Source organism: Crassostrea angulata, chromosome 3, assembly GCF_025612915.1.
Source record: "Crassostrea angulata isolate pt1a10 chromosome 3, ASM2561291v2, whole genome shotgun sequence".
Lineage (NCBI taxonomy): Eukaryota > Metazoa > Mollusca > Bivalvia > Ostreida > Ostreidae > Magallana > Magallana angulata.
The window spans coordinates 6,244,264-6,257,782 of NC_069113.1; the positions used below are offsets into that span (position 1 = coordinate 6,244,264).

Genomic DNA, 13,519 nt, shown 5'->3' on the forward strand with positions numbered 1-13,519 from the left:
ATGAAACCAATCATGTTTATGAATCCAAAACAAAGTGCTACATTTCAATTCTACTGTCAATCTTACGGTGTGTAGTCACATGTCGTCGAAGTTCCTGTCACTTACCTAAAAAAGATAGCAATATACAAACCTGCTGCTCTGTCTATATCACCCGCAACGATCAGATACCTGTGTACACTAAAACTTTTAACTAGAGGCCCATGGTCCACATCACTCATGTGGTAGCAGTGTACATAACTAGCTTTATATACAATTTATCAAAACATTGAGAAATGCTCAGGTGCATTTTGATATTTTAAAAAATGCACATTTTTGTGAAATATTTTTTTATATGATCTACGAAAACCAATTGAAATCATTTCGTAGCTTAAAATGCGACACTTTTTCGAATAAATCCGAGTAACCTTTGCCGAGTGACTGAATTTCATAAGCCATTCCTATAGTATTTCATAAACTTAAGAAGTCTTATTAAACAAAATAATAAAACATAGAACAATGTCAATAGCAGGCTGTGCATTTTGCTAAAGTTTCGCATTAATTGGCGACATATACGCGTTTATCTGATAAAGTTACACGATTATTTCAAATTTGCGCACGTTTTTTTCTTTAAATAATTGCGGAATTTACGTATTGTTTATTCGCGAAACAACATTTTCCTAATTATACGAATTTAATGCGCTAATTTAAATGGGCTATAGTTTTGATCAACACAAGCCATATTTTTTATAGACGTTCGAAGTGGGAATTATTCAAAACCAACAAAAACTTCTATTTTATTTATTGATTCCTCATATTTCTGTTTATTTTTAACACTTTTTGCATGTAACATCTGTAGGTTATGACGGCGTATAAGGGCAGAAAAAAATAATATAATCGTTATTACGGTTTTCTAAATCGTTTGACAGAATTTTAAAAAAAAATCGTTTATAGAAAATCATTTTGTACAATTTAAAAAATCGTTTGTACGATTTAGAAAATCGTTTGTAAGATTTAAAAATTCGTTTAAACGATTTTTAAAATCGTTTGAACGATTTTTTAAAATTTTACAAACGATTTTCTAAATCGTACTAAGAGGGTTGTGAATTTCACGACTGTAGTTTAATTAGAAAACCTCTGTCAAAGTCGCAATTTCAAAGTTAATCTTTCAATGGCAATTTGTGCGTAAACGAATACTAGTAGCTTAGATATGTACGCGCGTAGTATGGTATACATTTGTACATAGCACAAAACATAAACAGAAATCAAATGTTATAGCAGGATATTTCAGTTGTAGCTATTAATAAAAAATATGTTTCTATGTAACCATTTTTTTTTCACTTAAAAAGAAAGTGAAATTTATTTTGACTTTTGAAATTATTTCTCTCAAGTTTACAAATTGATTTCACACATCAGCCTTATTGCTTTAGTTAAAACAAGTACATTTTTAATATTAGTTACATTCAATATTAACTTCGTTTTTTCCACTTCCGGGATAGGGAATGTACCGGTATCTATAAATTACAAACAAATCTATAGTCATATAAATTATATAATAGCATTTACATCTCCGTTAGAAAATCATGTAGATAATTTGTCATTAAACTGCAACTCACTTTATGATAATAGAAGGCTGAGTATAAACAGTAAACACTTTCTAGGTGTAAGGGACTATGCTTCTGTGTGCAGTGAAGATTCCAGCACAAATATTGAATTACAAAGATGAATGGAAGGTTTAGCATAGGAATACAGGTATTTAGAAAATGTACACCAATAGGTATCTTATATATATGTGTGTCAGACATCTTTTCAGGTAGTATGTTAATTATTTTAATTAATGTGAAAATAAATTAGGAGCATTAAAATACAATCTTCAAACACTCACGATCACATTTCAAGGAAAGATTTAAAAATTTCAAACCATCAGGCCTTCAAGACAAGGTGTTTATTATGATTAAAATGAAGTCTAAAGGATAAACAATTCAATTTAAATTAAATTTATTCAATTCTATAATATCCAGGAATATGAACAATACAATTCTTGACTTACTGGTATATTAAATGACTACATACTTAATTGTAAAGCATCAGATAAAATACATCTACAGCTCTGTGGTATGTCAAGCTTGATGATATTCTGCAAGTTTTTTTCAACATACTCCAAATTGACATGTTTGATAAGTATTAAGCACTGGGTACTCAGTTCCTCTAAAGTATGTACAAGTTCAAAGTCATACATTTCCTTGGATGAAATGTCAATTAGCAATCTGACCAAGACTTTCAAAATGAAATCCACATAACGAGACATTCGTGGCCATGTGGCAATGATCACTGATTTCATCAGTCTTAAAATCTGTGGTTTAGCAGAATGTCTTTTTCCATCATAACTCTCTAAGTATTCTTCAATCACTTTGAAGAGAATGTTTGTGTGTCGTAGGGTAAGAAGGCCCAGTTTTTCCACAAAATGAGTTAAGTATCCAGTAAGAGCCATACGCAATGCCAAGTTCTGCTCCCCATAAGCATCTGCAAGAATAGTGTGAAATATCTCATCATACTTGTTTGGCACTCGCATGAGTCCCTTCGAATCGGTGCAGTACTGGGGATCTTTTTCAACCACTGATAATATATAAAGTAATGCAGGATGCAAAACATCAATTAGTTTTGCTTCTCTAGTATACATTTGATGTTTCAAAGCCTCGTAAATGACATCCGCCTGTCCATACCAGCGCAGTTCTTCCCTGCTCGTGTTTTGCATGATGTGATAGAGACAGCTGACACCTAAGATCTTGTTTTCCAAAACATGATCATCCGTAAACAGAAGAGCAGTAGGAAGGAATTTTGGGAAGACTTCACTCATGTTTGGAAACCTTGTATTGAAAACACACCATTTATACACCATTTTGAGGGAAGGAAAGCACATCCATGTGTCTCTTTTAAGCTTTTCACTGAGGTGTTTTTGAATGTGTACCAAAATGGATGACAGATGCTTTTGTGAAATCTGGTACTGCAGAAGTTCTTCATTGCCACTTACTGAGAGTACGTCCTTGACCTTTCTAAGCACTTCTTTTGACAAAGAAAGTGATGATTTTGATGTCCACAAATTGGGCTGCTCATGTTCAATCACCAAAATTAAAAGATGTGGTAAAGCTCCTATAACCAGATGTTTCACGTTATCCTCGTCAGTATCTAAGGACAGTAAAGAACAAACTAATTCTAATACGAATTCTGCTCTTTCAGGTAAATCTACCACGTCCTCCTTGTCACATGGCTTATGTTCAAGTTCTTTAATGCACGGAACACATGCACGGCCAATCAAATGCTGCAACTTTTCTTTGACGTTTGATGATTTTAATATTTCACAAAAGTAGTCTTCTAACCACTTTTCTGGAGCAATTTTGATTAATTTTGTAATTCTCTTGATATTTGTAGGAAATTCTTTGTCTGGAAGGTCTCCTACTACTTCAATTAACTTCCCAAGGCTGTTTGCTGACCTGGAGAAAATGAGGTCCTGAAGTTTGGTGTAGTCATTTTCTGAAACAAGGCTTTCAAGCACAGCTTTGGCAGATGACATATTTTTACTTAAATGTCAGTTTCTAAAAAGGAAAAAAAAACTATGGTTATTGTTATGATAGAATTATGAGTTATTATAATGTTAGTTTAGTTATATATCATAAAAGATATACATAATACAACATTTAAATGCAATTTTGCAATATACATAGCTCCTCTAGCCAATCTTAGGCAGCAAATTCATAGTTTTATAATGGTGCTGGTTCTGACATTTTCCTTGCTAGTGAAATATCAAAATCATCAAAATAGCCAGGAAACATCAGATATTTTGGATTAACACTACCCAAGCAAACCAAAGGTCTAAATCTTATTTTAAAATATGTTGGGCCAATAAAAAAATTGTGTGTTTAGTGTAACACTGATGAAGAAGTTAGGTTAGGCCTAAGAAAAAAAATTGTTTGTTTCCGCTTTCCCGACCGACCCTAGCTTTTACCCCCCGACTCAAAACTTTTTAAAAGGATATTTGATGGAAAAATGTTTATTTATCCGATTTGGAAAAAAATTACTCAAAATTTTGGTCACAAAAACGCTTGAAGCAATTACTCTTCTCACATCAGTGTAACTCAAACGTTTTGTTTCAAATTGGCTGTATGTTTCCATGTGTTGTAGATTTTGATAATGCTCTCATCGTTGGCAGGGGAAATATCTGATATATAATATCATTTTTGTGTTTTCTTAAGACCAGCTTAATAGTCAGGAATGATATTAAAAGTATTTCTCATTTAAAACCATTCAGTAGTGTCAGTATCTAACCGGCATGTATGGATACTGCAATATCACAGGGAAAAAAATATTTGAAAAAATAAAAAAAAATTCCGACCGACCGACCCTACTTTTTTTCAGCATGAAAGCGGAAACAAACCATTTTTTTTGTTAGGCCTTAGGTAAGTAGGGATTTAAAAAAAAAAATTATTATATTCATTTCTGGATGAATCCTAAGAATGTTTGTTTGTGTCATATTTTAAAACATACTTTTTAATAGAATTAATATAAAATCCACAATTGGATAAAAACAGACACCTAAAAATGGTTGGATCGGGGCATTTTTGTAGGTAAGGTTGGGTTACCCTAAACACACAACTTTTTTTTTTAGGCCTTGTCAAAGTTTTAAAACTAAAGTCAATTTTAAAAGATGATTGCAGAGAAGATGTTCCATTAAAAGATGGTGGCAGAGGAATTTTTTTTGGTCGAGGAAATGTGAAGAAGATAGTCAGATAGTAATCACACTGTCAGTTCAATGCTTGTCAGTTTACCATTTAAACAATTTAAGAGTTAAAAATTATCTTTAAGGGAAATATTTCATTTAGGAACAATTAAAATTATGTATTCTCTTTGAAAAAAAAATCAACAATAATTCTAATTTATTAGTTTGGACTATCGATTAACATCCGGGGCTTATACATACCTCTCACCTCTCTGATAAACATGAAGAATGAAAAGAAAAAGGCCAAGTTTTACTTTTGGTGTTCAAAGTGAAAGTAGACGAAATTCGATCTCTTTTGTCTTTGTCAATTTGTACCAGTGTACATTTCGTGTATATCTATTTCATTTGTCCAATATCATAATGTTTTTCTTCTGATTCTGTTTTTCTTTTTACTCTTAATGATTAGCTGTTTATTTCCTTTTTATTTTATTATCATTTTATGCGCACTGCTGTCATACGTTACCATTAAATGAACGAGTTATTCTACATTCTTATGACGTCATCTTCAACGACAACATGGCGGAGGCTGCCATTGAAAGGCAATCCGAGACGAGCAAATTTTACTGCCATAGCTGCTCAGAAGAAATAAACCCAAAACCAGTATGTACAGTGTTCATATACACAAGGTTTAATTTATCTGTGTATGGTTATCACATTGTTTAATAACTTCGTTACGTATAGTCTGACCTATCTATTATCTTATTATTTTTAATTACCAGAGACGTAAATAATATAGTTTTCTGTCATTTATGACGCTCTTGGGATTAAAAATAAGTAGGGGAATTAGGTTGTTTGTTCAATTTCAGCGTCATAACCTTAAAAACTACAAAGCGATGTTCGAATGAATCATTCAAACTTGTTTTATGATTTGACAGTTTGTCCCATAATAAGTTTATGTAGAATATTCTAGACTGAAAACATGCTTTTAAAATTGTATAATGGGGCTTGCTGTTTTGTTGTTCCACTGCTTTTATATTTATGATTGAAATAGTGACTGAACAACTTGTGTAGAATGTTGCTTGTTGGGATGGATACTTAAAAAAGATGAAACGACACGATGCCGATGCCATTATACCAATATTTTTAAACAATACAGAACTATTTAGTAATGAAATACCTTAATTAAATGAGAGTCAACAACCAAAAATTCCCGCTACCTGACAAATACAGGTATCAGTCATAAATGAGAGTCAACATCTTCCTAGGTTTATATCTTTAATAATAAGGATGACTGATACCTGAAATATATATATACATAGTACATTAGTAAATGATTAGTTATTAATAAGGGTATTTTTCATAACAGAAGAGCTTTCACTAGTCTTCCAGCTTTATAAATGAGCAAATTATGTTTGTATGATTATTAGATGCTAAATCTTATTAGATAAGAGATTACAAACAGATTTTAAAAGAAAATTACTGGTAAATGTTTAATATCTGGTTAATATTGTAAAACAAAATCATTTTACTAGATTCATAATAACAAAGAAATTTGCATAACCTCCTTTTTCTACTTTCTGTTTCAATACATTTAACATGGAGCATGGGCTTTATATCTATTCCATGTTTGATGCGTACATGTAGATGTTTGAGTAAGTTAATTGTGTTTCCCTTTTCCTTGGCAAAATGTTTGACAAACCGTTTAATTTTCATGTAAAGTAAGACCATACTTGTTGCTGGTTCACACATTTTGCAGGCCCCATGTTGTTCGAGTTTGGTTATACTGCACAAGGAAACATCAAAATGCATATTACACATTAAAATATTTAGCATCAGTTTCATCGCTTCATACCAGTAACCAACAAAATTGGTTTCTCAGTGTAAACTTTATAAAAAATCATACTTATTGATTATCCGCAGTTGGAAACCTAACACACAAGTAACTTGCCTCACATTAATTGTTGATTAGCCTGCCCTTACAACAAGGTGTACTCAGATAATTGTTAAAATTCTGAACTACTTTGTTGATCATTTTTAATGCATTACAATAGTACTCAACAGATTATCTAATTGCGTTATTGGTGATTTTTTCAAATGAAACAGTATTAATCCAGTTATTTTAAAGCAGCTTGTTACACCTGGATATTTATTAATAAGGTGATAATTAATAAAGGTGAAAATGTAGAATCCTGTAAATTGGTGGATTTGTATGCTTTTTTCAGTTCTGCAATATTTTTTTTTTTTGCTATCAGTTTGTGTTTGATATTGACTCTCTGGACTTCTACAAAGTAAAGAACTAGGTTAATTGCAATGATTGTGGAAATAAAGCAAAAAGTAGCCAATTAAAATTAGGACATCATTGAAAATAGGTTGTTGCACAATCAATGAATGTGATATTTAAACACTAAAGTCTATATTTTTTTTACCATCTTATTACAGGATTTTACGTGTCCCAAATGTGAAAATGGATTTATAGAAGAACTAACTGAGTAAGTGTTTCACATAAATACATTAACATGGGTGATTCTTAAAAATTTGGATTCTTACCCATAATGGGCCATTGCAACCTGAATATTGATTTTGTAAATGCAAGAATGGCTGTATTGACAAGTAGATTTCAATATACATTACCGGTATTTAAACAAGGTTTATTACTGTTGGCCTCCATGCATTAAGATTTCTTCATTAATCAAGTAACATTAACTTTTCATTGGTTTAGATAAAACTAAGTACATTTTAATGATTAGGAAATCAGTATTTGTATCCCTAAATTGGGAGTGAAACTCAAACCTACTCAAATAGCATCATTATATTGAATCAGCGTGTAGATTGATTAATCATTGTGACTTTGGGATGTACCAAATTGAGCAACTCGACCATGTATTGTAGAGATTTAGCTGAGACCCCCAGTCCCCAACCAGCTCAACAGCTTGATCCTGCTGCCCAGTTTACAGAAGTGAGTAAAAAAGGATGAACAGAGTGCCTACAAAATGAACATACCAATTCTTGATAAAGTCAATACCCAAAGAAGGAATATTTTAAATGAATTTATGAAGAATGAATTAAGAAACTACAACCACCAAAAATAAATCAGAAAAGGAACCTTTTTCTTGGTTCAAAGGGAGGATTTATATTTACACAAACTTTTAAAACAAATCCAGTTTTACAAGAAACACTCAGGAGTGAAGATGTATCATAACTAGCATTTGAACAAACATGCAATCATATGCAAGTCTGTAAAGTACATATTTGAAAAAAAAATAGCTTTTTTTTTTTTCAATATACCTTTGATTTAATGGTGACAAACATACATGTATATAATGTAATTGGGAATAGAGAAGACTGCCTAGTTAATACTCATCACTGTAGATGTAGTGGTGTTTATCATTTAGATTGGCGAGTTCTGGACCAGGTTAACATTTCAATTCTTGACATTGATCTCAGAATTTGTGAAATAAAGCTCCAAGATTTCATGACGTCTGCACTCTTTTGAAATTGATGTATATGCCTTCATTTTATCTTTATGTGATATTTACTTAAGGTCAAATTCACTTTTTTCAAACACAACACCTGCATCAATTGTAGATATGAAAAAAAAAATATGAAAAATCATCTTTTAAGTGAACTGGTCTCATTTTTATTTCACGGAATATCTTCTTTACCAGCTATGGGGAAGAGCCTTTTTAGAAAGTTTTGAAAATCACTCTGGATCTGGTTCCTCAAACGCCACACAGAATGGAGTGGAGTCCGAGTCTGAAGAGGAAGAAGGGCGACCGAGGACGCGTGGCCATGGCCTGAGACCACTGACCCGGATATCTGTCAGAACAGGGGCGGGGAGGAACCGACCAATGAGTCAACCACAATATTTACATGGGTAAATGACTGATGTAGTCTTAACCATCTTAAAGCTGAACACCGCTCATAAATAGGCACTGTCCGCCATATTTCTTTTCCATCACGGCTGTCCCTACAACCCCTATATAAGGCACAGACCTCTAAACAGTTCAAAGTACTTTACTGTAGAGGTCTCCCCTGTGTGGATGTACATCTTGCCTAGCTCGCTGTGTTAGTCGGTCGCTATGATATTAAATTTTATGCAATTTTTTTTAACCAGGAGAATATTTGCATCAAATAAATTGGTCAATGCATTATTTACAAACAGATTATGCATATAGAATAAGAGATAAATGCATTAAATCGAAAGACCACGAGAGTTATACTACATGTTGGCCACGAGTTTCAGGGGTGCAATTGGGTGTAATGAAATCGAACGATTTATATACAAGGTACCGGTGTGACAGTGCCTATTTACGAGCAATGTTTAGCTTTAACTCTTTAAGAATGAAGTTTTTATCAGCTGTTTTGAATATATGCACCTTTATTGATATTTATTTTTAAGTCCTTGATTAGAGATTTTGTAATTGTTAATGGGGAATGTAATTCACAAGATTGTTGAATCTTTCAATGCAATGATCAGACTCATTAGAGTATCCCTGATATATGATCATCTGAATATTTTAGTTTACAATATGATGTATAATCCAAGTATATAGAGACCTTGGCAACATTAAGATAAGACAGAATGAGCTCTTCCTAAGTACACATACAATGTATTGATAAAGATATTCAAATCAGTACACACCTGTCAGATTGAAGTATTTATGATATCTTGGTAATTGAGTACTGATATACATGTACATTTGTATATTGCAGGCTTTTGCAGTTATTTGTTGATAGATTAACTGGGGAAATGGGACAACCCATGTAAGTATAGCTATAAACCTCATCTGTGCTAGTAAAGAAAGTTCTACAAAATGAGAAATCATATAATTTAGACAAAACATTGTGTGCTCCTTTTCTTGATTTAGGAACTTTATGACACTTCATGGGAACCCTGCTGATTATGCTTGGGGTGTAGGAGGTCTCGACAACATTATAACACAGGTAGGTTTTATTAAAGATGCTTCATCCAACATTTAGGGCATTGAAATGTTAATGATTTAACAGTGATCCATGTTAAATGTCTAAATATAAAAGGGAAATGTTTTTAATTTTTGATTCATCATTTATTTCAGTTGCTTAATCAATTAGAGGGATCTGGGCCAGCACCAGCTGAAAAGAGTAAAATAGATTCATTACCAAATGTTAAAGTAACCCAGCCTCAAGTTGGTAAGACAATTATGAAACATTACCAAATTACATTTTTTTAATACATTTATTCTTACTTGATTATTTAAGGAATGAATTTATTTCTATGTACGTTATAAGATATAACATAACTATGGGCAGTTTACGCTTTATAAACTGCAAAGCGGATTATAAAAAAAGCATAAACTTTCCCAAGTTATACTCGTATAACATTCGTAGAAATTAAATTTATTCCTCATGATATAATTTTCTACGACTACGACTAAAATAAGGCACATTATTACGTAAATTAACATTTTTTAAAGACAAAATTTAAACGTAACGTCAAACGGATTAATACGTTTTGCATGCGTGTCGTATTGTGACACAGGCAAGTTATGTTATACGATATATAAGAACTTGTCTAGCCAATCAAATTAGATGTTACAATCAGAATTAAATTATTCTCAAATAATTCACAGATGGGAGATTGTTTTTAATGCTGTCACATTGATAATGGTTGTGTAAATTTTGTAAATTATCTGAAAAATAGCATTGTATTAGTTAGTGATTAATAGTACTAAGGGTATAAACACTGTAATAGAGGAAACAAATCCTCAGACCCTCTAGGTAAAATAAATCAGGCTCACTGGGATTCCAAACATGTTCCGTCTATTCTCATTAAATTCTATCGGATGTTTATTCAGTAATTAGTCAGGTGTGGATGGTAGGTGTGTAATTTCTAATAAAAATTGAACCAATGAATTCATTATTGGCTCATTTAATAAAGATGAATTTACAAGATAAAAATGAATTTACTAGATAAAACATCTTTTTCTATTACAGATAACATTTTACAATGTTCAATATGTATGGAAGATTTTGAGTTACATGAAAACGTGAAAAAATTACCATGTGAACACCATTATCACAAGGTGTGCATTGTCACCTGGCTAGAAATGGTGAGTATAATGATGGCATCTCTAGGCTCAATGGAAAAGAAATCATGATGTTAATGATCATATGATTTATCTTCAAACTATTTAATTAATTAAGCTAATAATATGCCTTCCCACTTCCCATTTGCCAAAGCAAGTTAAATTGAGCTTTGTGGTATAAGTTGTCAACTTGTATCAAATTTCACCTCAATATTAGAATTGTAGCAATATGCCAAATGCAGATATTGATCTGTCATATTAAAAAAAAAAGATGTTAACTATATTAAAATGGAATGATTTAAAAATATTCTTTCTTAGAAACTATGTACAGAATAACTAAAACATAACAATGTGTTGGTATTTAATTGTATTGTTATTTCATCATGGCAAATTTAACACTAGCTGGAGGTGTGTAGCTCCCGGTCTGAAAAAAATTCAGATGGATGACCTGGGAGCCACAGTGTCACCCATTGTAAAAATTGTGTAATGGTATTAATTGTTTTCACAGAATTTGCTTATATAGATTAATCAGCCCAAAACTAGCACACGTTTTTTGTGTGCAATAAATATACAGCTTGTGAATGTTTGATTTAGGGATATCCATGTTCATTTGTGTTGTTTGCTCATCTGAGCTTTTTCAAAGGAACGAAAAAAAAAATTGATTGGATATGATATTTATTCCCTGGGAGACACACACTATGTTTGCCCTGTCACACACTGTGTACACCAATCAAATGACATGTTATATAGAATTATCATATTGAGGTATATGGTAATAATACATGTACATGTTCATAATGTAAGTTGACCATACACTGTAAAATGAAGATACATGTACATATGTAAGTAAGTTTTATAACTAACTGACATGAATTGTAGTGACATTCTAATTGTGATCTTTTTTATTTCTTTTTTTGAAGCATGGAACCTGTCCTGTGTGTCGAATTGACCTAAATGGTGTTGATAATTCTCTAAAAAATGACGACAATTTACTCTCAGAGTTGGAGAACATTCAGAATGACCAGCCCGAACCACCAGAGTGATGGCAAATTGTGTTAAACATTTTACTTCAAATAAACTGTGATTATTATTTGTCATGTAACAATTAACAGAAAGTACTGATAATTGACTGTAAGGGCAGAGTGGGTGTGATGGGCGACAGTGAGGGGCCACCAGTCTCGGGGGGCACCAGCTACCACGGACTGGGGATGGATTGGGAGGTAGATAGATTGGAAGAGAATGCAAGGCGGAGTGTCTTCAGTATGGTTGATTGTGAAGGGTGCAGGAATGAGATATGATTGTTGAGTGGCTGATGACATGTCTTTACTAGTTAACATTATACAAGGTTGACTTTGTTGTCTGTATGATCTAAATGAATTTATTATTCCGAAGGATTGCTGAGGTACCGGTAAGGTAGTAGATTTGCTAAAATAATTTTAATGCATTTTTTAAACTGTGTGCTTAGGGAAGAGACCAGGTACATTTACAAACCTCATCCCTTTTGTAGCAAGGTTTATTTTAAGGGTGTTTTAATACTATGGTGTACTAGTTTCAATTGTGGAAGGTACAGACATTATCACATAGCTAATACCGGTAATATAGCCACCAATATACATGTATCACAGGAAAGAGTTGTGTAAGTTTACAAGATCTTTTCTAAGATTTGATAAGAAAACTATGTCCTTGACTTTCAGCTGGAGCTTTGTCAAGGTAACAGTAGTTATAAAAATACACTACCCTTACTTATCTTTGTGAGTTGGACTTAACAGTATTTTTGTGCTATTCGAACATGAATGTTGCAAGTAGAATGAGAGAGACTAACATATTTAGATACATGTGTCTGTAATATGTTCAGCTCATTGGCCATAATTGTAACAATAGCCTCTTTTATAAGTGAGTTCTATTCCTTTATTCTGTGATTCATGTAAAATTGCTTAGTTTAAATACCGTTTATATAAAGCATGGTTTTATTAGTCATAAAATCCTCAAGATGGTAAATTTAAGTGGAATCTTCTTCCAGAGCAATTGATAGTCTGTTTCATGCCATGTTTAGTGTTGTTTTGTAATATCAAAACTGATGATTTAGTTGCTTATGAAGTGTAATTTGCCAGGGCTCCTCCATAGAAAACACCTGGGGTTTTTTTTTCAGCGTGATGCTGAACAAGAATTGAAGATGGTGATTCTCTTTGTATGATTTCATTTTGATATAATTATTCCTACAGTGTGTTGCGTACTGCAAGTTAGCTTATATTGATATATCTGGCATGAGAAATTTTATTTCAAGTTAAAAATATCCTGAAAGTATTATTTAATGAAATAACCAGTGGCCCTGTTTGCAATCTGGGCTTTTACAATTTGTTTAATTAATTTGTACTTTTCTTCAATTTCATGTCCGGATATTTTCTCCTGGAATAGAGTGTTTCACATGCAATGTTTATAATTCATAAATGACAGCCATGTTTAATGTACACAAATGTACCAAAAGGATATTCATTGAATGAATAAACTCTTGAAAATGCATCATAGGAATTTTTTTTTCATTTTCTCATATTAGGTAAAGTAGTTTTATTTAATTTAAGCAGTTTAAAATTAAAATTCTATAGACCCTCCCCCCCAAAATTTTTTTTTTTTTTAAATAATCCTTTTAAAACTTATTTTCAAAGCAGGAGTAAAGAGATACATGCATAGAGGCTTAGAATACTGGTGTAAACATAAGTATTGTATGTCCCTGTATTTCTGATGGGAAGAGAGTATATATACCTAA

At 32.2% G+C, this 13,519-nt stretch overlaps 2 protein-coding genes across 3 annotated transcripts; one reads left to right on the plus strand and one right to left on the minus strand.

Moving 5' to 3' along the window:
- Positions 1-1,957: 1,957 nt before the first annotated feature.
- On the minus strand, positions 1,958-5,086 carry LOC128176751 (TELO2-interacting protein 2-like). 2 transcript variants are annotated; one of them, XM_052843277.1, is made up of 2 exons: positions 4,959-5,086; positions 1,958-3,569 (listed from the first exon to the last, which is right to left on the minus strand). In XM_052843277.1, exon 2 carries the CDS (start codon positions 3,545-3,547, stop codon positions 2,042-2,044), a length of 1,506 nt encoding a protein of 501 aa, XP_052699237.1. In that variant the 5' UTR covers positions 3,548-3,569; positions 4,959-5,086; the 3' UTR covers positions 1,958-2,041. The 2 variants fall into 2 exon arrangements, with proteins under 2 accessions (XP_052699237.1, XP_052699236.1); XM_052843276.1 differs by having other exon boundaries at positions 4,952-5,086.
- A 99-nt stretch (positions 5,087-5,185) lies between these two features.
- Positions 5,186-13,275, plus strand: LOC128176752 (E3 ubiquitin-protein ligase RNF115-like). Its single transcript, XM_052843278.1, has 9 exons — positions 5,186-5,350; positions 7,130-7,179; positions 7,580-7,646; positions 8,356-8,564; positions 9,404-9,454; positions 9,559-9,634; positions 9,766-9,859; positions 10,664-10,779; positions 11,676-13,275. Exons 1-9 carry the CDS (start codon positions 5,267-5,269, stop codon positions 11,796-11,798), a joined length of 870 nt encoding a protein of 289 aa, XP_052699238.1. The 5' UTR covers positions 5,186-5,266; the 3' UTR covers positions 11,799-13,275.
- The last annotated feature ends 244 nt before the right edge of the window (positions 13,276-13,519 follow it).

Excerpts from the sequence above, each read along its gene's own strand:
- LOC128176751 (XM_052843277.1), bottom strand. The coding sequence starts at position 3,547 with ATGTCATCTGCCAAAGCTGTGCTTGAAAGCCTTGTTTCAGAAAATGAC.
- LOC128176752 (XM_052843278.1), top strand. The coding sequence starts at position 5,267 with ATGGCGGAGGCTGCCATTGAAAGGCAATCCGAGACGAGCAAATTTTAC. Across the intron at positions 7,647-8,355 it reads CTGCTGCCCAGTTTACAGAA|CTATGGGGAAGAGCCTTTTT; the intron begins GTGAGTAAAAAA and ends CTTCTTTACCAG. Across the intron at positions 9,635-9,765 it reads TCGACAACATTATAACACAG|TTGCTTAATCAATTAGAGGG; the intron begins GTAGGTTTTATT and ends CATTTATTTCAG.